Source organism: Mauremys reevesii, linkage group 9, assembly GCF_016161935.1.
Source record: "Mauremys reevesii isolate NIE-2019 linkage group 9, ASM1616193v1, whole genome shotgun sequence".
Classification (NCBI taxonomy): domain Eukaryota; kingdom Metazoa; phylum Chordata; order Testudines; family Geoemydidae; genus Mauremys; species Mauremys reevesii.
In genome coordinates, this window is record NC_052631.1 from 86,950,399 (window position 1) to 86,971,503 (window position 21,105).

At 44.6% G+C, this 21,105-nt stretch overlaps 1 protein-coding gene across 1 annotated transcript; it reads left to right on the plus strand.

Moving 5' to 3' along the window:
* Window positions 1–2,583: 2,583 nt before the first annotated feature.
* On the plus strand, window positions 2,584–17,809 carry RAB39B (RAB39B, member RAS oncogene family). Its single transcript, XM_039489238.1, has 2 exons — window positions 2,584–3,975; window positions 14,803–17,809. The coding sequence occupies exons 1-2, from the start codon at window positions 3,761–3,763 to the stop codon at window positions 15,227–15,229; spliced, it is 642 nt and encodes a 213-aa protein (XP_039345172.1). The 5' UTR covers window positions 2,584–3,760; the 3' UTR covers window positions 15,230–17,809.
* The last annotated feature ends 3,296 nt before the right edge of the window (window positions 17,810–21,105 follow it).

A 21,105-nucleotide genomic window follows, 5' to 3' on the forward strand; every position in this document is an offset into this window, starting at 1 on the left:
GAACTATGCAGTTCACTAAGCGTCCACTGACCTCTAGAACGGGATTTTTTTTTAAAAGAACTCCTTCCATACTCTGTCATTACAGCAATGGGAAAGAGTCCTGAAAGGTTGTTTTTTTTAATCCACAGATCATTGATACGCTATGTGGCATTGTTAAGATCTCTCCTGTCCAGTTATGCACTCTGCAGATTACTGACTTGACTGCAAATATTCACATACTCTAGCTAGCTAGTCCGAGTAGGTATTTTGCACACTTTTGTTTCTTTTAGGCACCAGCTTTATCACTTTCCAAAATTGCCCCAGAACAAAATTTCTCTGAGGCTCTCATTTTCTTCTGCTTTCTCAGTTGCTACTAATTAAGGTCTGGGCTGCCTAGTCATGCCGTTTATGGTCATCTATATTCATGTGGCTAAAGGAAATAAAAATAAGGACATTTCCTGTGACCCTACTGGCTTGTCTGGTGGGAAATACAGGCCCTAATGCTCAGGGAATTCCTCGGGATTCAGTCCCCCCACATTGAAGAAAGCCACACTGGAGCTCAGTGATCAGACTGTGACCTCAGCCCTGGTTCCTTTGCAGTTACCTGCCTCACCCACCATACCAGGTCTGAGGACTCTTTGTGAGCTTCACCCACCTTCACATTTATGCCTCTTTCTAGTGGACCATCCTCCCAGTCCCAGTTCATGATGCTACCTCCTCCTTCTTCATAGCTCCCCCAGGTACATTTCTTCTTGTTTCAACTACAGAAAATAAGTTAATTCAGGCACACGCTAGCAACCTTGCAGCTGGCCAGTTGCCTGCAGCTGAGTAACCAAGTGGTTTTATTATTGTAACCCTTGCCCTACTCATCCCTTCTCTTTTGTTTGCCATGGCCTTCAGCTGCTGTGCACTAGGACTCCTGTAAGGACAGAGGCAAGGTCTTTGTCTTTCAGAAATGCTTTAAAGTGGCTAATACACACTCAAGTGCTCTAAAATAATGACTAATAATAACTGTAACATTAGATTCACTAGCCTTCTGTAATGTCCAAATGTAAGACACACATGGGGGGGAGGCGAAGTGTGAAAAAATAGTGATAAGCAGCGAGATCTGTTGTGAGGCTTAATTCACATTTGCAAAATGCTTTGAAATTGTTGGGTAAAATACAATTGATATGTGCCAAGTATTACTGCTAACAACGCTCTGGTTAATTTCAAGCTAACCTTGATTAATGTTTTTAATATCACACTGTTGCCCTATTTCTATAGCTACTTGAAGCATCCTTTCCCGCCATTCCCAAGATATTACTAAAATGAGCACGTCCTGGGTAAATATTTTAAATTAATAAATTATATATTTAAAGTCCATTAAAAATCGCTTGACATTTTTTTCAGGCATAAAAACACTAAAGTATCCTGGTAAAATGCCAAGTTAGGAAATTCACATCTGCCTAAATAAATGCCCTTGCAGTGTCACCTGGACACAGCTGTTCTTCATTTATTATTTATTACCAGGTCAGTGTCAGAGTTAGTAGAAATTTTTTGAACAAAAACAAATCTTTTTGTTCAAAAAAATGGCCCTTTTTCTTAATCAAAACTATTCGCCAATTGTCCACATTTTCAACATTTGAATTTTTTCACGATTCGCTACATTACAAATTTTAATCAACGTTTCTGTTGTCATTTTCAGCATACTGTTTTTCTATTTTAAAGAGTTCAGTCAAGATCAACGTGCCATTGTACTAGGTTCAAACACCGGAGTTAAAGATAGTCTCCACCCTGAGTTTATAATCTAATTAGCTTGTCCCACATGGCTTTGATGTATGATGCAGCTATGTGGTGTTAAAGAGCTGCCATGTTCCACTCCAGAGATGGCTGCATTGCAAGTGATGGGTGGAGCAACTTCTAAATGTGCAAAATGCTGTGTGCTCCTTCAGGATGAAAGCTACTAGATACAGATACTTGTTTCTGTGGTTTTGTTTGGACAGCACTAACCATGCTGATGTTGCTCAAAAAACTATCGTGTGTAGCAGATAGGAACGCTCATTCAAAACATTGCAAAAATAATAGTGTCAGATTTAATCAATGAGTTGGCTAAGTTTTGTGATATTTAAATAATTCCTTATTTGAATATTTTTATTAGCCACTTGTTTTAGGGGTGAATATTTGCAAAGATATACCAGTGTAGCTATTTTATTTCAAGTACAAAGTGTTCCATTAGTCACCCAGTTAAAAGCATCATTATCCAGATTGTGAGCTCTTTGGACCAGGGACAGTTTCTTCTGTACATGAGGACAGCACTTAGCACATTATGGGGATTCCCAACATAGAAAAAATAAATCATGATAATATTAGATGTTCACTGCCAGCATGTCTAGGTGGCTTGCACAATGTGCCTCCTCTTTTACCAGGTTGATCCATTTGCTAATTTCCTTTGTCTTCAGCTCAAATATGAATCTCTGTTGTGTTAGGGTTTTTTGTTTTTTTTTGGTAAGTAGTTTCTTTTCTAGTCAATGTGGTAGAGTAAGACAGAAGGCAGCTGCTCCTCTATCCTAGAGATTACAGTAGCTGCTGATGCCAATGATGAGTCAGAGTGTTTGGTGCTGATGTTGCTGCCATTTCATCAGCTCTGTGATCCCCAGCATCCCCTATTCACCAGCTCTCCATCTTTACAACCCTGGGCATCTCTGCGACTGAAGCCCACACTGGAGGAAGGGCTGCGATTCTTCTGTCTGCAGGGAAATGAAACCTCTTCTCTGGAGCTAGCCGGATGCCCTTGAGGACTATCCCCTTTGTAATCCCTGCTTGGAGGCACAGAATAATAGAGCCTAGGAAGCCTTCTAGCATCGGGTTGTTTTTCTGATTTAATCAAGCTCGGACTTCCTGAGCCTGGAGGCTTTGATCTTCCTGTATGCAGGGTGGATACTGTTTTGGTGAGGGGTACCGAAGAGGGGGATTCAGAACCTTTTCTTGGAGTCCTTCCTTGCTGATCTGGATTTAGGCTGCTGAGTTATAGCTCTAGATATTTGTGTTAACACAGCGGGGGGGAAAAGGTTGGAGCCCTTGAATGAGAGCTGGAAATTCATTCCAACCCCCTTTCTGCTGTTGTAACCAGGCCAGCCATTGCCAAGTTCTTTTCAATGCATTACAAAAGCATTTCTCTGCCATTGCAACAGGAAACACGGATCAGTAGCAAGATGCATGTCGGATCCTGATTTAAAAAAGCAAAACAACAAGCTGGCGAAGAGGGAAATCTAGGCTGGTCTGGGGCAAAATGGAGACCATCTGACCTTTGCATTTCCAGCAGAGCCATTTCGCGTGTGTGTTGCAGAACTGGAGGCAGAGGCGGGGGTACAATCCTGCCACCCGCATCTCCTGCAAGAAGATTTCCCAGCAGCCAGAAACCATGACTGGACAGGGGAACAGCGAGCCCACGCATTCTGAAGGCTTCCCTGATAGCCACCTGCCACGCAGACCTGCCCTTGTAGCGCGTCTATTTCTCTCCTAAAGCAGAGAGCCAGCACCTAGCAGCAGCGGGGAGGCTGAGACGCCCTCTGGTGGGCAGTGCGGGCCACGCAGCGCGCCCTCTGGTGGGCAGCGTCCCTACAGCGCCCTCTGCTGGGTGCCTGCAGGACTGTGAGCAGAAGCGCCGGGCACCTGCCGGCCGCAGAGCCTCCCTCGCACCCGCGCGCGGCTCGGCATGGGCTGTGCGGAGCGTGCCCGGCCCTAGGCGCTGTGCAGAGGCTGCATTGCCCCGGGCGAGCCGCTGCGGGGGGGGGGAAGCATGGAAGCGATTTGGCTCTACCAGTTCCGCCTGATCGTGATCGGAGACTCCACCGTGGGCAAATCCTGCCTGATCCGCCGCTTCACCGAGGGGCGCTTCGCCCAGGTCTCGGACCCCACGGTGGGCGTGGATTTCTTCTCCCGGCTGGTGGAGATTGAGCCGGGGAAGCGGATCAAGCTGCAGATCTGGGACACGGCCGGGCAGGAGCGGTTCAGGTGAGAGGAGGCAGGGGCGGTGGGAGCTGTGCCCGCCGGCTCGGGGAAGCGAGCTCGCCCGGGGCTGGTTTGCAGCCCGCCGGGGTGGCTCAGTTAGGGCCCGCCCGGGGGTAGCAGGGGAGCCGCTGGGATGGAGCCGAGGGAAGCGCTGCGCCCTGGCCGCGCAGTGCGGGCTGCAGGGGCGGCCCCGGGGGAGAGGAGCCAGCCCGCTCCAGGCGACAGAGCAAAGCTGGAGCCCACCCGCGGGCCTGGCTCAGGGCCCTTCGCCCGCACCCAGCGCGGTGCAGCTCCCCGAGAGCGGCCTGGCCTCAGCCGGGGCCTCCCGGAGGGCGAGGGGATGGAGGCACCTCGTCTGGGACCCAGCAGCGCCCACCGGCTGCAGGGGCCGCATCCCTTGTCTCCCTCTCTCCTTGTGACCCTACACGGGCCTGGGCAACCGTCTGCCACTGGGGCAGGGAAGGCAGCAAGCCCCGCCCGGGCTGGAGCAAATCGAAGTGGCCTGTCTGTCTGCCCCAGGGCTCGCCCTCCACTACACTGCAACCCTCCGACACCTGGCTGGGCATGGCGAAAAGGCTGGTCCCTGGTTGTTGGGCCGGAGAGCAGAGCTGGCTTTTCAAGTGTGTTAGGTGGAGGGAATCTGGATTTCCCCCTTTGGCTGGGGGTGTTGTCCAGCCCCCACTGAATGAAATTAGCTAGCAGCTGTTCAGCTTTTTCTGTGAGGCCTTTGCCTTTTGCACAAAGAACTAGGTGGGTTTCCATTCAGTGAGCCTGCTCTGGTTTTTGATGCAACAGAACAATAAGTTCAAACCTCAGAGGTGGAATGAATGAAATCGAAAGAGTTAGTACAATTCTGATTAGAAAAACCATCATTGTTAACATGTGAAGGTTGAGAAATCAGGCCCTTGGAAGCCAGAAAAAATGGTCCCTCGATGTCATTATGAATTATTTGTCCATTGATGCTATTTTATGCAAACTGGAATTCTAAATGGTCTGTCGAGCAGCAAGATGTAGCACCATACATACCCTCTTCAGACTTGGTTTGTAAGTATCTGTGCAATATACCGAGCAAGCCAAAATTATAAATTGTAACACAGAGACCCAGATGTAGTTCCATTTAGAGCCAAATCCTGCTTGCTTTGTTCACGTCTGACTCCCGCTGAAGTCAATGGCACAGAGAAGATTTAGTGTTTAATTTTCTGCTGAGCCCAAAAAGATGTAGTAGGCAAAATACACATTCTGAGCGTGTATTAACGTCTGTCCAAGTTATCCAGAAGCACACAGCCTCTCTCTCTACTGCGGAGGATGAATGGAAGATTTTGAAACATAACAAGGCTTGTTTGCCTCCCACTGGCCTGAGTGAAAATAAATCAAAACAGATCTCTGCGTGTTAGCTATGGGAACAGACATAAATATTCACCAAGCACAGAAAGTCGAGGCAAATTAATTGCAAATTGTTACCGTCTACACATCAAAAATGCAGTTTATGCAGGAAGATGAAGGAAGAACATGGAACAGGCTGGAGTAAAGAAACAGCAGACAAGCGTTTCAAACATGGTTGCCTAAAGTTAGGTTCCTAAGGCCTTAGCTGAAGCATCTAAATATTCAACCGGATTGTCAGTAGTGCAGCAGCTCCATTGAAGGCTCTAGGCTATGGGATGGAGATCAACCAGGGCTGTTCAAGGATTTTAGGCTGACTGGAAATAACAGTTACATATAGGAGAGTACTGTGGTAGCGTGCCTCACAGCCTCTAGCACTGAATACTGAATGGGGGACGAGTAATTTAAGAGACTAAGGGTACGTCCAGGCGGGTAGTGATCGATCTATCAGGGATCTATATATTGTCTCGTCTAGACGCGCTATATCGATCCCCGAATGTGTTCCCGTCGACTCCAGAACTCCACCAGGGCGAGCGGCGGGAGCAGAGTCGATGGGGGAGCTGCAGCTGTTGATCCCGCGCCGTGAGGATGGGAGATAAGTCGAAATAAGATACGTCGACTTCAGCTACGCTATTCCCGTAGCTGAAGTTGCGTATCTTACATCGACACCACACACACACCCAGTGTAGACCAGGCCTAATTGGTAGCAAACTTGACTTCATTAGCAAAGAAAAGGACTATATGGGGGGATAGCCACGAGATTCACTGCAGAACCCTGTGGTAAATTGCAGCCATGTGATAATTGTATTTATCATAGCTCTTTCACCTGCCCTCTGCTGACTCATCCAACTCCCTAGTGGGCCACTTCCATCCTGCCAAACCTCTGAGCAGCTTCAAAAAGCTGCCATTTTTTGTTAACCTGATTCAGAAACATTTCAGTTGCTGAATCCCTCCCTCCATTTGCTCAGACGCCACTGGCTGTGGCCCAGGATGGACAGTGTTCAGTCCTTAGCTAGTGATATGTTTAAGGTCTAATATCTTGCATTCATTCAGGGCTAGAAACACCAGATTTATACCATTGGGAGAGGGCAGGTCCCAGCTTTCAGTTGCTACAGACGCTATCCAGGGCTTGGAATGGACAGGTGACCAGTTAAGGAATTTTTAAAAAATGAGCTTATGCCAGTGTGCGCCCACCCCCATGCTTTATGCTGCACAAAGAAGGCTTGAAAGAACATAAGAAAGGCCGTACCGGGTCAGACCAAAGGTCCATCTAGCCCAGTATCTGTCTACCGACAGTGGCCAATGCCAGGTGCCCCCTGAGGAGGAAACCACAGGCAATGATCAAATGATCTCTCTCTCCATCCATCCATCCCCTCTGACGAACAGAGCTAGGGGACACCATTCCACCCCATCCTGGCTAATATAGCCCATTTATGACTTAGCCACCATGATGATTCCCCCAGCCCCTAAACATTGTTATAGTCCTAGCCTCCTCTTCACCTCCTCAGGGGGTAGGGTTTCCACAAGTTTGACTGAACGAAGAAAGAAGAAGAACTTCTTTTTTTTTTTTTAACTGCTAATTTTTTTTTTTTTTTTTGCCTAGTTCTTGTATTATGGGAATAAGTAAATAACTTTTCCTTTTCCTTTCTTTCTTCAACATCATCATGATTTTTATATACCTCATCTGTCCCCCCCTTAGTCTTTCTCTTTTCTGAGAAGAGTCTAGCCTCTTTAATCTTTCTCTCATATGGACCCTCTCTAAACCATAAATCATTTTAGTTGCTCTTTTCTGAACCTTTCTAGTGCTAGAATATCTTTTTTTTTTGAGGGAGAGACATCTGTACTACACATTAGAGATGTGGGGTGTGGACCATATATATATATATAAGGGCTATAATATATTATATTCTCTATCTCCTTTATTTTAATTTTTCCTTTTTTCCTGTTTGCTTTTTTGACCGCTCTGCACACACACATCTTTAGATACAGAGAACTTTCCAGAATAAGATCTTTTTTCTTTTTTCCTGACTCAGTATAGCTAGCCCCCATCATGTTGTGTGTATGGTTATTTATATTTATTTTTATTTTACATTATTACTATTTATTTTTTTTTTTTTTTTTCATTTGTTGCCACTTTGTTTTTAGTTTTTTTTTTCTTTTTTTCTTTTTCTTTTCTTCTCTTTTTTCTTTGATATCTATATCTTGTATATTCTTTAGTATGTCTACCAACTTTGCCACTTCCACTTTTTTCTTTCAGATCATTATTGAATGATTGAATTGAATGGACCACTAGACTGGACCCCCCTCTACAACCCACAATTACCCATTCTTTCTCCCATTTATTAATTTTTTTTCCCCTGTTCCCTCCTCCCTTCCCTGTCCTTTTCCTCAATCCATGACCTTTCCTTTTCCTTTTATCCCTTAAATAATTAATTTACCTTTAGCCTTTGGTGAGGACCTTGTCAAAGGAAATCTAAGTTCTATATACACTATGTCCCCCTGTCCCCCCTTGTCCACATGTTTGTTGACCCTTTCTCCTACAGATTAAGAAGAGACGATTTTATTTTTTCTTTATTTTTTTTTTTTTGTGTTGCAATTTTTATTTTTTTCTATGTTATGTTTTTTTTTTTCTTTTTTGTTTCACTAATTTGCCATTCAATTAATTTGCAGACTACCGGTCTGTAATTTTTAGATTCACCCCCGATCCCCTTTTTAATTATAGATTATTAATTAGCTAACTTCCAGTCATTGGGTAGTTAAAAATTTAAGGGACAGTTTTTAAACCTTAGTTAATAGTTTTTCCTTTCTAGTTCATTCTTTCATTCTTTCAGAACTCTTGGGTGAATTCTGAGTGGTGACTTTAATGTCTTGTTTATGTTGAATTTACCATGATCTCCTCTCTCTCTCAGTTCACTCCAGAAAGTCAGTCAGATCAGATTTGTCTCCTAACATCCTCAGCCGTTTGGGAATCTCCTAACATCCTCAGCCGTTCTCGACTAAGCAAGAAAATCTTCTTTATTCTCCTTTTTGACTTTTTTTCTTTTTTCCTTTTTGCTTTTTTTTGGTGGTTTTGGGGGCTTCTGTGGTTATTTTTTTTTAAGTTTTTTCTGATGTTTTTTGTTTTTTTATTACCTTTTGTTATTTTCTTTTTTTTTTTTGGTTCTCTTTTCTTTTTTTGGCTTTCTTTGTTAACTTAGCACTCTGCTATTGGTGTTTGTTGTCTTTTTTTTTTTTCTTTTTTGTCTTTTTACTTCCACTTTTTAAAACTTTAAGCTTTTTCTTTTCTTTCTCTCTTTTTTTTGTTCTTTTTATTTTTTTTTTTTTTTTTTTTAATTTGGGTTTACTTTTTTAGTTGGGGTTTAGTTGGGTGGGCTTTTATTATGGTGTTAACTTGGGGCACCACTTTGTGTAACTTGTTACTTTTTTTACAGTCACTTTTCATTTTTGTTTTTAACTAACCCCCTTTTTGTATAGTTCCCTTTTGAATGACAGTTTTTGATTGGGCAGTTGAGATGTTCTTTGTTCCACCACAGTTGTGTATTATGCTATTATGGTCACTATTTCCGCCACCAGCTGTCTGCTATACTCTCATTTCTCATCTCAGCTACCTCTATCCAGCTTCTCTCTAAGTCGCCTCTCTTGTGATTTTCCCCTACAATATTTTTTCTTGCTTTAAAGTCTTAGAAATCGTGGGAATACTGAGGCTGCTTACCCCTTGTTTTACATACACCTCGAATGCTAAATAGGGCAAATTACACCAATCCCCTGATTCCACCCATTTGGACCAGGTCTTAATTTGGCCCACCAATTCTGAATCTTGATTCTGCCTGTTCTGCCCTATACCTGGGCAGGAGACTCCGAGCTGGAGTCGATTGCTGATTGAATCTTTCCCTCCTCCTGTAAGTGGCTGGAAGGCCGCCTGATGAAATTAGACAGCTGGGCTGCAGGTGGCTGCACAAATCTTCACATAACACAGGTTACAAAGTCTTTTGTTCTTGTTAACGTTACCCAATCGCGTGGCCTTCAGCAGTACATTCAGGGCAAGAAGACATGAAATCACAGAATGACAGACATTTGGGACAGCAAACCGGCTAGGTGCACGCTGGGTCCACAGCATATTGTGTGTCCCACAGACCATGTTGTTTTGGGCCCTGGTTCAGCAAAGCACTCAAGCACGTGCTTAACTTTGACTGAGCCACTGACTTCAGTGGAGTTGCTCCTGATTTACACCAGAATAACTGAGGTCAGAATCAGGTCCAGGAAGAGCATTCCAGGATGCTGGAAGTATCCCTAACTCTAACCCTAATCCAGGTCCAGGAACAGCACAGCTACAAAACAGGAGGAGCCGCAGCCATGAGATCAAAGCGAGCTTATTTTCCCCTGTCTTAATACTACCCTAGTTACTTTTTCCATGTAAGCAAACAATGGAATTGCTGTAGCAAAGACATGGAAGCTGGGGTTGGCAGGGGGTGTGTCCATGAAAGGACATCTCAAGTAGTTCAACCTGTGAAAAAACGTTTGGGAGCTAGTGCAGTATCACCCTACACCACCATGAGGGTGCTAGCGTATTTCCCTGGTACTGGCTTTCACACGCAAGCCTGAAAAGCCTGCAGCCCTCACAGGGAGAAGAAATTCGAGCTACCAGATTTTAGAAACCTCCACAATGTTGTAAAAATGACCTTTCTCATATATAATGACATCACCGTTTTAAGAGAGACCGGTAAAGGGGCAAAAAGAAAAACGGACTCATTCTTGATGCCATACAAAGAAGACCTGGAAAAGGGAGTTTGGTGGTTTTTTCCTGATGCTTTTTACATTAGAAATTCTGGTCTTTGTCCATCCTGGCTAGACTATGGGAGCAGGAGAACTCTTTCTTCATCCTAACGATAACCCTGCCTGACTCTTAACCAGTGAGATGATGACAGCTCCAGAAGTTGAAAGATGAGCAGTGGGGAGGGGAAATGATTTTTGTCTGACCGTGCAAAATCTTCTTTTTGGTTTTATTATTGCCTCTCTAATGCCAACGACTAACAAACCTTTTGGAAAAAGGGCATCTTGCTTAAAGATTGAATCCTCCCCTCCCCCCTACAAGTTCTCCTCTTTCAACAAAGGTGGGAGGCCTCACCAGCCATATGATCTGAGACCCCACCCCTCCCACTGTTTAATGTACGTCCTATTAAATCTTTCTAAGGCACCTCTCGCATCACTGGTGAGTTTGCCCCAGAGAGAAGAGGGGCCATGGCTAAAGCACTGAATACACTGGGGAGCAGTATGCTCTGTGTGGTGTAGGGGAGAACTTAAAGGCTCCAGAACCCGGCTAGATAGCACTCACCCAGATATTCAGAGCTGCTTATGTCTCAGAGCCAGAGACTTGGGAGGGCATTGATTATCTATAGCACAGGCAAGAAATCCTCCTTCTTCTCTGTTCTCTTCTCTCTCTGCCCTGTGGCTCGTCTCCCATCACACTACAGCAGTGCTGCTTGCTGTTGATAAAGCAAAACTTGGAAGCCCCAAATAGTCATTTGTGGGGCAATTTCTCTGGATACACAAAGATTTTGCAGGACCCACCGACCCCTCGCTATGATTCTGGTTGCTCTAGATTGAGAAATCGGTTCCTGTCCCATGATAAAAGAGCAGCAATACGTTCCATCATGAAATAGGAGGATCCCACAAAGGCAAGAGTGTTCAGGAGCCTGATCTCCTCCAGGGAGAAATGTGTACTTCCTTCTGGATTGACAACGAATCCCTTAACCTGCACAGAAAACACCAGTCAGCAAGCATTCTACAGCTTCTTTGGTATTTACTCAAGTTGAGTTGTCATCAAAATGTAAATCTGCTCGGGCTAAAGTTCACGGGCAGGTTTTGTTGTACTTCAGTTTCCAGCATGAATAATACACAGATTGGCTTGCTCTCACATCACAGTTCTCGTTGCACATGCAGCTGCCCTGGCTCACAAAGCTCTTGTAAGGTGCCTCACGGTTCCCAGCATGTTGTTTTTTGCAGCAGTGAGAACAGAGAACCTGTGAATGGTCAGCCCTCAGGCATGTAAGGACACAAATCCATTGGCATTTGCTGTTTTCCACTAGAAGCCTAATAGCAAAAGCAGGTGCACAGGTGCTCGACTGAATTGGGGCCTAAAGCATCACTGGTCGTAGAAGGATCAAGTACCTATGGCCGTAATTCAGTGGAGCTGGAAACAAAAGGAAGAGGCCTAATGCCAATCAAAGTGCCCTTCTTACACTTCGTTGTATGCTTGGGATTGTTCCATCAGGAAGATCAGCCCACATGAGTGTTGATGTAGGAGCCGTTCTTTGTGGGCCTGTCTGAGCCATGTTCTTCTGAAGGCAATGGAGAGACTCCTATTTGACAGCAAAGGGAGTTGGGTCAGACTCCTGTATGCCTCATATTGTACAGAAAAGAAAACCACACTCATTTTAGTAACACCTGGGGACTGTAAAACATTTATCGGGGCCTTCATTTTTCATCCTCCACCTGAAAATCCAGATGCTTCAGTTACCATGGGCCAGATCCACAAAGGGGACTTAGGCTCAGCATTGCAATGCCTAACTTTAGGTGCCCTGCCACCCACTGGAGTCCTCAGTCCCCAAGCTCCCTAGACAATGCAGCTGGAGAGTCAGGAGCTTAACGATGGGAGCCAGAAGCCAACACGCTGATCAGGGAGCCACCTAAGCTAGCCAATAGGGGGGAGGCCCAAGCCCTGGCCGTCAAAGGTGGTTAGGTGCCTCCCTCCACTCAGGATTCAGAGCCAGGAGCCCTCTCCAGCAGTAGGTGCTTAAAGCAGGTCAGTCCTTTCTTGTGAACATGTGAGGGGAAGGAGTGGGCCTCCTTTTACACTACAGCCCACTGGTTAGAACATTCAGCCAGGGTGTGGGAAACCCTGCTTCGGTCCCCACTCTGTCTGATCCGGAGCAGGGACCTGACCCCAGGTGAGTGCCCTAACCACCAGGCTATAGGTATTATGGGGTGGGGGTTGTCCCACTTCAGGGCAATGCCACCTCTATTTCCCCATCATGGTCCACCAAGGGCACCCACTGTAGGCTTCCAGCTCCTCAGTCAGCACCTCTCCTGGGCAGAAACCGCATCTCTGACTATGGCCCTCCGGACTGGAATTTTTCCAGGCTGCACAGTTCCCTATCTGACCTGTGATATCCCCAGCAAGCCAGACTGCATAACCAGGCCAACATCTACACTTTCCATTCTCTTCAAAGCCCATGAGCAGCTCTAATGGCCAGCCGTTCCAAGTTACGCCACAGCTCTTTCTAAGCAAGCACATTTATTCTTAAGGTAAAAGCACCACAGAGAAAACATTAAAAACCGTTCCGTTTATTAGCAGGCTTGTAGGTTCTTCATTAACGATCACCACCTCAGTGCCAACAAGGACTCTGGTAGGTGCCAGTCCAGCCAAACCCACCAAGGGCTTTTTTTTGTGGTTACACATTCATAACCATCTTGGCTCAGAACCAGAATAGTTTCAGCATTCCCGTGCCCAGCTTGGCCCTTTGATCTGGGAACACAGGCCTCTCCTCAGGGCCGGGCGTCAAACGGCTGGGTTTTTGCATAACCGGACCTGGGGACTTTGCATTCTCCTCCCCCAGTGATTCCCCAGGAAATCCATGTCATACCTATTGTCCCAAAAGCCCATTCTTGTCTGCCACATTGTTAGGGTGACCAGATGTCCTGATTTTATAGGGACAGTCCCACTTTTTGGGTCTTTTTCTTATATAGGCTCCTATTACCCCCTACCCCCGGCCCCGATTTTTCACATGTGCTGTCTGGCCACCCTACACATTGTTCAATATAGCCCTTTGATCATCCAAGCCCCGAATAATACTTAACCTTTGTATTTAATACAATGGACTCCAAAGACACTTAATTCAGTAAGGTTTGCTGAGGATATTGCAGGAAGGGGCCATACTGGTCACAGGTCTCTCCTGTTGAAACTGTTCCGCGTTGTATAAAAGTTAGCTAGCCCTTAGAGCAGGGACCTGGGACCTGGGGCTGCGGGGAGAATGCACCAACCTCATGGCTATAGAGTCATTCGTTCTTTGGCCCAATGACTGTTTAAGTATTTTATACAAAGTGAAACAGCTGCAACACAAAAGATCGAGTGAGCCCACCCCAGAATGCCCTACAGCCCCGTAGTTCGGGCACTCGCTTCCCTCGTAGACAGCCTGGGGATTTGCATTTGGGTCTTCCACCTCTCAGGTGAGTGCTCTAATCGCTCCGTCTCCATCAGCAGTGGCAGAACTTCGACGGATTTGCATATGCCTACGGGCAGAGACTTTAGCAGGGGAAACTTAGGTGCCCAGGAACTTTGGGTGCCTCCAGGGTTAGGCAGCAACCGAGCAGGGGGTGGAGGGGCTACATTTTGAACTTAGATGCCAAAAGCGGCAGTTAGGAGCGTAAAGGCTTCTGTGGCTGTAGCCCCATGAGTTCAAGTCTTGCAGGGCAACAAAAATTATAATGAACAAATAGTGCTGGTGCCAGCATTTGGAAAAGATTTACATTTTTGACCAAAAAAAAAAAAAGACAACATTGCTAGTGGAATTTGTTCCCCATATTTTCAGCCAGCATTATTATTAAACTGTATCATTGCTAACAATCAATAATATCCCTGTCCCCAACACCTTGCTTCAAGTAGGTGTTGCACCACAGAGCGGCTTGAATGTTCCTTAGCAATGCGTTGGCTGTGATGCCTCTACCACAAGCCATTACAGCAGCCGTAAGAGAATGAAAGTGCACGTGTGTGCACATGATGTCTCTGATTTTTCACAGTTTCTAGGCTCCAGCTTCCAACTCCACTGCAGGCCTTTGAAAACACTCTCCTCTTTGCCTTACAAAAAGCTAGAACCTGCTGTGTGCTTGGTTCCAGAGAGACCCCTTTTAGGGAAGGGGTATGGTACAGTGGCTCTAAACATGAAGTGACTTGATCATGGTGTAGCCGGGGAAGAGATTTCTGAGATGGCAGACAAAGGCACAGCATGATCCAATGACCAAAAGCTCAAGCTAGACAAATTCAGAGTAGAAATAAGGCAGTAATTTTTAACAGTGAGGGAGCCTAACCATTGGAACAACCTATCAAAGGAAGTGGTGCATTCTCTGTCATTTGAAGTCTGTAAGTCAATACTGGCTGGCTTTCTAAAAGAGATTTTATACTTCAAAAAGAGAGTTATGGGTTTGAAGCAGAAATTATCAGGTGAAATTCTTTGGCCTGTTGTGCAGGAGGTCAGATTACATCATCATAATGACCCCTTCTAGCTTATAAGTCTTTGAACCCAACTACCTGCTAACAAATAGAGCTGGTCAAAAATGTTTGGGGAAATGAAAATTTCAACCACTACCAACAAAAGGACAAAACTTGCCCCCCAAAAATGTTCAACTTCTAAAATGATCTTTACTTTCTTGTTGGGCGGGGGGGTTCTTTTTCAGATCCATCACCAGAGCCTACTACAGAAACTCAGTAGGCGGGCTCCTCTTATTTGACATTACAAACCGCAGGTCCTTCCAGAACGTCCATGAGTGGCTAGAAGAGACAAAGGTGCACGTCCAGCCCTACCAGATTGTCTTCGTTTTGGTAGGTCACAAATGCGACCTTGACACACAGCGGCAAGTCACTAGACACGAGGCTGAGAAACTGGCTGCTGCATATGGCATGAAGTACATTGAGACATCTGCTCGGGATGCCATTAACGTAGAGAAGGCCTTCACTGACCTAACTCGAGATATATACGAGCTTGTTAAAAGGGGGGAAATTTCGATCCAGGAGGGCTGGGAAGGGGTAAAGAGTGGGTTTGTACCGAACGTAGTGCACTCTTCAGAAGAGGTGGTGAAATCAGATAGGAGATGCTTGTGCTAATCACGTCTAGTGAGAAAAGCTATGATGAACTCTACTAATCAAACATACTCTATTAAGTGAACTCAGTGTGATGGAAAAGGGATTGTAACACTAGCATGGTGAATGGCCTCACACGTTGTTTTGGACACTAGAGGAACAGAACCAGGAAAGAAATGGTCAGTTCCAAATAACCTCTTTAAGAATTGGGGGTGGGTGGGTGAGGGCCTACAAATCTATGTGAGAATGAACAAAGGTGCATGTTTATGTTATAGGAGACAGGAGGCATAAGAACAAGAGGGGATCTGAATGAGATGGTACAGAACAGGGAATTTTACATGCACTGTTTTTGTATGCCATGTGTTGAAGCCACAGTCTGAACAGTCTATTAATATAACACACACGAGAGGAGAGAGAAAAATCTTGGTTTGTATCAACAATTTATTTCCAGGAAGATTAGAATATAGTGCGAATGTTAATTCCACAGTTAACTCAAAAGAAACATTTTACAGATGTGGCACACACACTTTTGGGGCTTAATAGTCTTGTACCTCATTAAAACATAGACTAAGACTATAATATGGTCCTTTAAAAGGAAAATAGGGGTTATTTTACTGATAATTAAAACTTAAGCATTTCCATCCCCCTGGAGAGGGGTGTTTTCCTTGCCGTGCCTAGCTGAGACTAAGGGCCAAATCCAGCATGATGGCTCCAATTATAATCATTGGATGAATTTATAAATACTGTTCTCTCTCTACATGACTGTAGTAGAAGTACCTCGACTATATGGATTGCCAATATCATTAACAGATCAAGAGTATAAAGCTTCCTAAGTGTATCCTCACATCCAGTATCTCACAGATGGGTCATGACAACCAATGATGAGCAGTCAGTTGGGAAAGGCGAATATTTCTGTCTTACTGTCAGAAACAGAGTGACGTTGGCAGCATTTCACTGTAAACTTACATTGCTCCTTAGGGAAAAAGGAAAGAACAAAAGAAAACTAAAGAAGATTTAAATCAAGAGCATCATACATCCCTGGAGGTGGGGGTTTCTTTTAAAGAACATGGGAAAGAGCTGGTTCCGGTACTGAAAGCAGTGGCTGGGGCAGCATTCTCTGCTCTTACTGGGTTGCTTTCTGTACTGGCGTCTGGGGAAGGAGAGACATAGGAAGTGGAAGGAGAGGTATAGAGCTAAAGTGTCTGAGAGGGTGAAAAGGGAAGATGAGAGAAGCATAGGAGAAAATCTCTTCTCTTTGTTTTATTTATATTCTACCCAAGATGGAGCCTACACCAGGCAGGTAGCTGACTTACAAAGGCTATAAGTAACTAAGTGTCCATTTTCTGGGAACACCATCTACCATTTCAGCTTTGCTTCATGTAAGTACTGTATTAACTAAAGCTTTTGGAATGCAGACGGATAACAATGCGCCTGTATTGTGCCGAGGAGGATCAACACGTTAGCAGAACAGACAGCGACATTTATTCAAGTTTGCAAGCTTTACAAGCCAAACTGTTCATTTGGTTATGAGGGCTTAGGCAAACCACATAGAGATCCAGCATTTGAAGACAGGCCTCCAGGTAGACAAGAATAAAGTACTTCTAATTGCTCCTCTAAGGTACCATGTTCCATAAGAGTAGGATTTCTGACAAGTTGAATCTGTCTCGCTTCAGATCCGTTCTTGTATTTTGTACCATTTGAGCCCGACTGTATCATAAAAATAACAAGACCATTGCTTAGGTATGAAAGCTGTAAAAACAATTTAAATGAATAATATTTTACCTTTAAATTTTCTAGTAACATTTGCAATCCTTGAGCTCAGCGGGTGACAGCAAACATTGTATGCCACTGTGAATTCATAGGCCGCAAATGTAGATCCAGAGGATATTGAAATGGGGGTTGGCTGCAGGAAATGAAACAGCCTTTTACTTCTGAATACCAATGGTCAATCTTGATTAGGTCACAGCTGTATTCAGTTTGCTGGCCTAACTCTAAGACTCCCATTCAACTCTCACTGAAGTCCATGGAAGCCTTTCCAGTGCTTTCAAGAGAAGGTAGAGATGGCCCTCTGTCTGCAGCGAGCATTACAAAACCTCTTTCTTGAATGGCCCAATTTGGCATGATTGAGAGTCTTGGCTCAGGAGAGACCTACAACAACATGGGTATTGCAGGTAATCCCCCCCTCAGCTTACACCAACGTCAGCGAGAACTGAGGGGCATTGGTGGAGCGTGGTGAGGCACATGCAGCATTTACCCAGAGTTGTCAGTCTCTCCCCTTCACAAACAAGAGCAGCCATATTTAAAAGGGTCCAGTGTCTTTATGTACCTTTATTCACTGAATGGAAAATATGCCAAGCTACCGTTTTAGCCTTTCAAGGCTGAGTCAGCTCTAAAGTTGTCTCCGATTTTCTACTTTAAACAACAATCCATCTTAAATGTAGAGACTTTGGTTTAATCAAGTAATACTCTGTGAACATAGATGGAAGTAAAACTTTTGGGGCCGGTCATGTTTCCTGTATCACCAAAGTCTCATGAGCCAGCATAGCAGGACCTCACTGATGGGGAAAATAATTGAGCTTTTCACTGCATTTCCGTTTTTTTTTTTTTAAATGATACAGAAAATCTACTTTTCAGTTAGTGGCGTCGGGTTTTTAGTATTTAAATATAAAACTTAGAAAAATCATAAAAAAGCTTGTTCAGGCTTTGAGTAAACCTTGAATTTGTATTGTAAGTATAGTTCAAAAAAGGTACAATATGAGAAAAAATCTGTGCTGTCTGAAACTAACTACTTAAAAATAATGAAACAAAAGGACATGGTTAATATTGAATAAAAGACCATTATGTACACCTGTTTTCTAATTCCTTGCATTTTCTAGGCAGCTTATAAAAACTAATAGACAATGTAATACAGTCTTGTGTACAAGTCTGGGCTGTTTTTTTCTTTTTCTAAAATGAAAAACCTTATAGGCTTTGATAAACCTTCTTTTCTAACAACTGGTTTTAGTGCTTTGACTACTGCAAAAGGCATTAGAGAAATCAGATGGTGGGATCATTCAAAAGAAACATCCAGGAGGTTTTACCCTACGACAAAGGAAAAAACTTTTTGTGGTACAGGTCACAGATTAAAAACAAACAAACAATCTGCATGTTGGACTGGAATTTCTCAGAACCTCCAGAATAAAGTATACTGTACACTTTTCCTTGCTTTCTGTTATGCACTGTAATGAAATGTGAAAACCCCTCGCTGTATTTAGCTGTATGTGAATGAAACATGCTTGTATTTAGCAAAATTGTTAATGTGATTATGTGAAATTCAAATCTTGTAAAGAAAAACTTGTGTTTTTTCCTTCCCCCGCACTCCCATTCGTCATCAGTAAGCCATCTAGTGACTCTGTACTTCCACACAGCAACCGTGACTGAAAATCCAATACAAAATAATAAACAACATGCACTCTGTTTACAACAAACCTACCATGCATTTTCTCTAATGATGTGTGCTTTGGTGGCCGCTATTTGAGATGCGCTCATTGTCCTTGTGAAAGAGTCCTAGGAAAATCAATAGGGCTCTATCAAAAGTCAATACAACTCAACAGGAATTATTTTAAAAACCCAATGGATTTTTTTTAAAAGTAATTCATTGCTTCACAGCCAGTGACAGTTACAGTCGTTATTCAAAATATGAAAGCACCATATGCCAGATCCTCAGCTGGTGTAACTTGTCCTAGCTCCACTGAGTTCAGTGAAGCTAGAACATATGCTACCAGCTGCTGATCTGTCCCCATATAAAGCAAAGCGAACTTAAAGAGACTATAATATGAGAATAAGACTAACTAGCCAGAATCTGCAGAGTTAGACCATCTGTAAGTTTTTTCCTTTAAAACACCATTATTTAATATCTAGGATTTGCAATTAAATCCTAAAGAATGGTTTAAAAACAAAAAACAGAGCAAGGTTACCATTGTCTGTAGGCTGTATGCATAAGGCTATATTCCATCGTTCAGAGACCAGTTAGCCTGAAATGGGGATGGTTCAGAAACCCATTAGCAGGTCTCTGTTTAGCAGAGACACATTTTATAAGTTTACGTAAACGTTTCAATCTCTTTTCAGAGTGGCCCCCACTGCTTGCACCATGAACAGAATCGCTCTGCTTGCTCATTATGCTCAAAACATAAATTCTCAAGATTGGGTGTTAGGTGCAACTGGTGGGGATACTGTTTGGGTTTTATTGCTGATCCCTCTCTACTCCAAAGCACTAGCTGGTAATAGTTTTGCTGGCTTGTAAACGTTTAGTTTGGCTTTTTACTGGGCACGGTGAAGAAATGCAATCACTGCCTTGAAGCCATCCAAAAGGGAGCAGCTTCAGGCAGAAATTCCCAATGTGAGACTCATACTAATCCACCTCGGGGGAGAGGGTGCCGGGGGAAAACAGTGGAAAACTACATGGGCCTGCAGTTGCCCCTCCCTAGAAACATTATGTGATTCCTTCACACTTTTTGGGCAGCCCCTAACCACAAGCAGCTCCACTATCTACAGCTGCCAGCTAACGCAATAATCCACTAGCCCCTTTCTTGTCTACTGCAGAGAGGAGCAAACGGAGTCTGGCACAGAGATGAGCCAAGCCGGAGCATGCTGCAGCTGGGAGTGACTGGGGCAATGGGGCTAGAAAAGCAGAAAGAAAACAGCAGAACCCTCCTAATCCCATTAGCGAGAATTACCCTGTTCTAATGGCCACCACACTCCCACTCTAGGTACTCACTTCTTCGCTTGCATCTCCTAGCTTCTTAAAGCTAGGGGTAGGGAACTAATTCCTACAAGTTTATCCAACCAATTTTGCCCCATCTCTGCTAATTCATTCACTATGCCCCAACAGACATCGTCCACCAACGCTGTGCACCAAATTCCAGCAGGTAATTCTTGGGAGATGGTTTGCAGGGGACCAGCCTGGCACAAGCATTCACAAGTCACTCTGAGGGTAGTTCTGAATGGACATGTATTTATAATCTGCTTGGGGAGAGAGTCAAGGAGGGTGGGGAAACTACAAGATTCCTTCCGCCCTCTCCCAGCTCCTAAAGAGGCAGTCACTTGCTAGGAGGCTGGACAGGAAGCAGTGAGGGCAGTGGCTCCTGAGCTGCCTGCACCATTTAGCGCAGGGGTAGGCAACCTGTGGCATGTGAGCTGATTTTCAGTGGCACTCACACTGCCCGGGTCCTGGCCACTGGGCTGGGGGGGCTCTGCATTTTAATTTAATTTTAAATGAAACTTCTTAAACATTTTAAAAACCTTATTTACTTTACACACAATAGTTTAGTTATATATTATAGACTTATAGAAAGAGACCTTCTAAAAACGTTAAAATGTATTACTGGCATGCAAAACCTTACATTAGAGTGAATAAATGAAGACTCAGCACAGCACTTCTGAAAGGCTGCCGACCCCCGTTATTGCAGTAACTGGTGCAATAGCTATGGCATGCCCAGGTACAGATCACAAACATGGGTCTCGCTCTCAGAAAGGTTAGGAACGAGTAGATAATTTAGATCAGGCTCTCACTGGATACCCTGGGTATGTATATTTAACTTTTGTGCTCTTTTAGTAAGACACTAGAGGCTCCACTTTCTATTTTCACTAGTCTCTTGTCAGTGACCTTCTAGAGCAGAGGTGGTCAGACTACGGCCCCTGCGGGCTACATGCGGCCCGTGGGACCCTCCTGCCCGGCCCCTGAGCTCCTGGCCCAGGAGGCTAGCCCCTGGCCCCTCCCCCACCATTCCAACGCAGCCTCAGCTCGCCCCACCGCCAGCGCAGTGCTCTGGCCAGCAGGACAGTGAGCTCCTGGGGCAGCCCTGCTGCAGAGCCAGGCCTGACCCAGTCTCTGTGCTGCGTGGCCCTGCTCCAGCCAGGCG

Coding starts and splice junctions, on each gene's coding strand:
- RAB39B (XM_039489238.1), top strand. CDS start 3,761: ATGGAAGCGATTTGGCTCTACCAGTTCCGCCTGATCGTGATCGGAGAC. Junction 3,976..14,802: donor GCCGGGCAGGAGCGGTTCAG/GTGAGAGGAGGC, acceptor GTTCTTTTTCAG/ATCCATCACCAGAGCCTACT.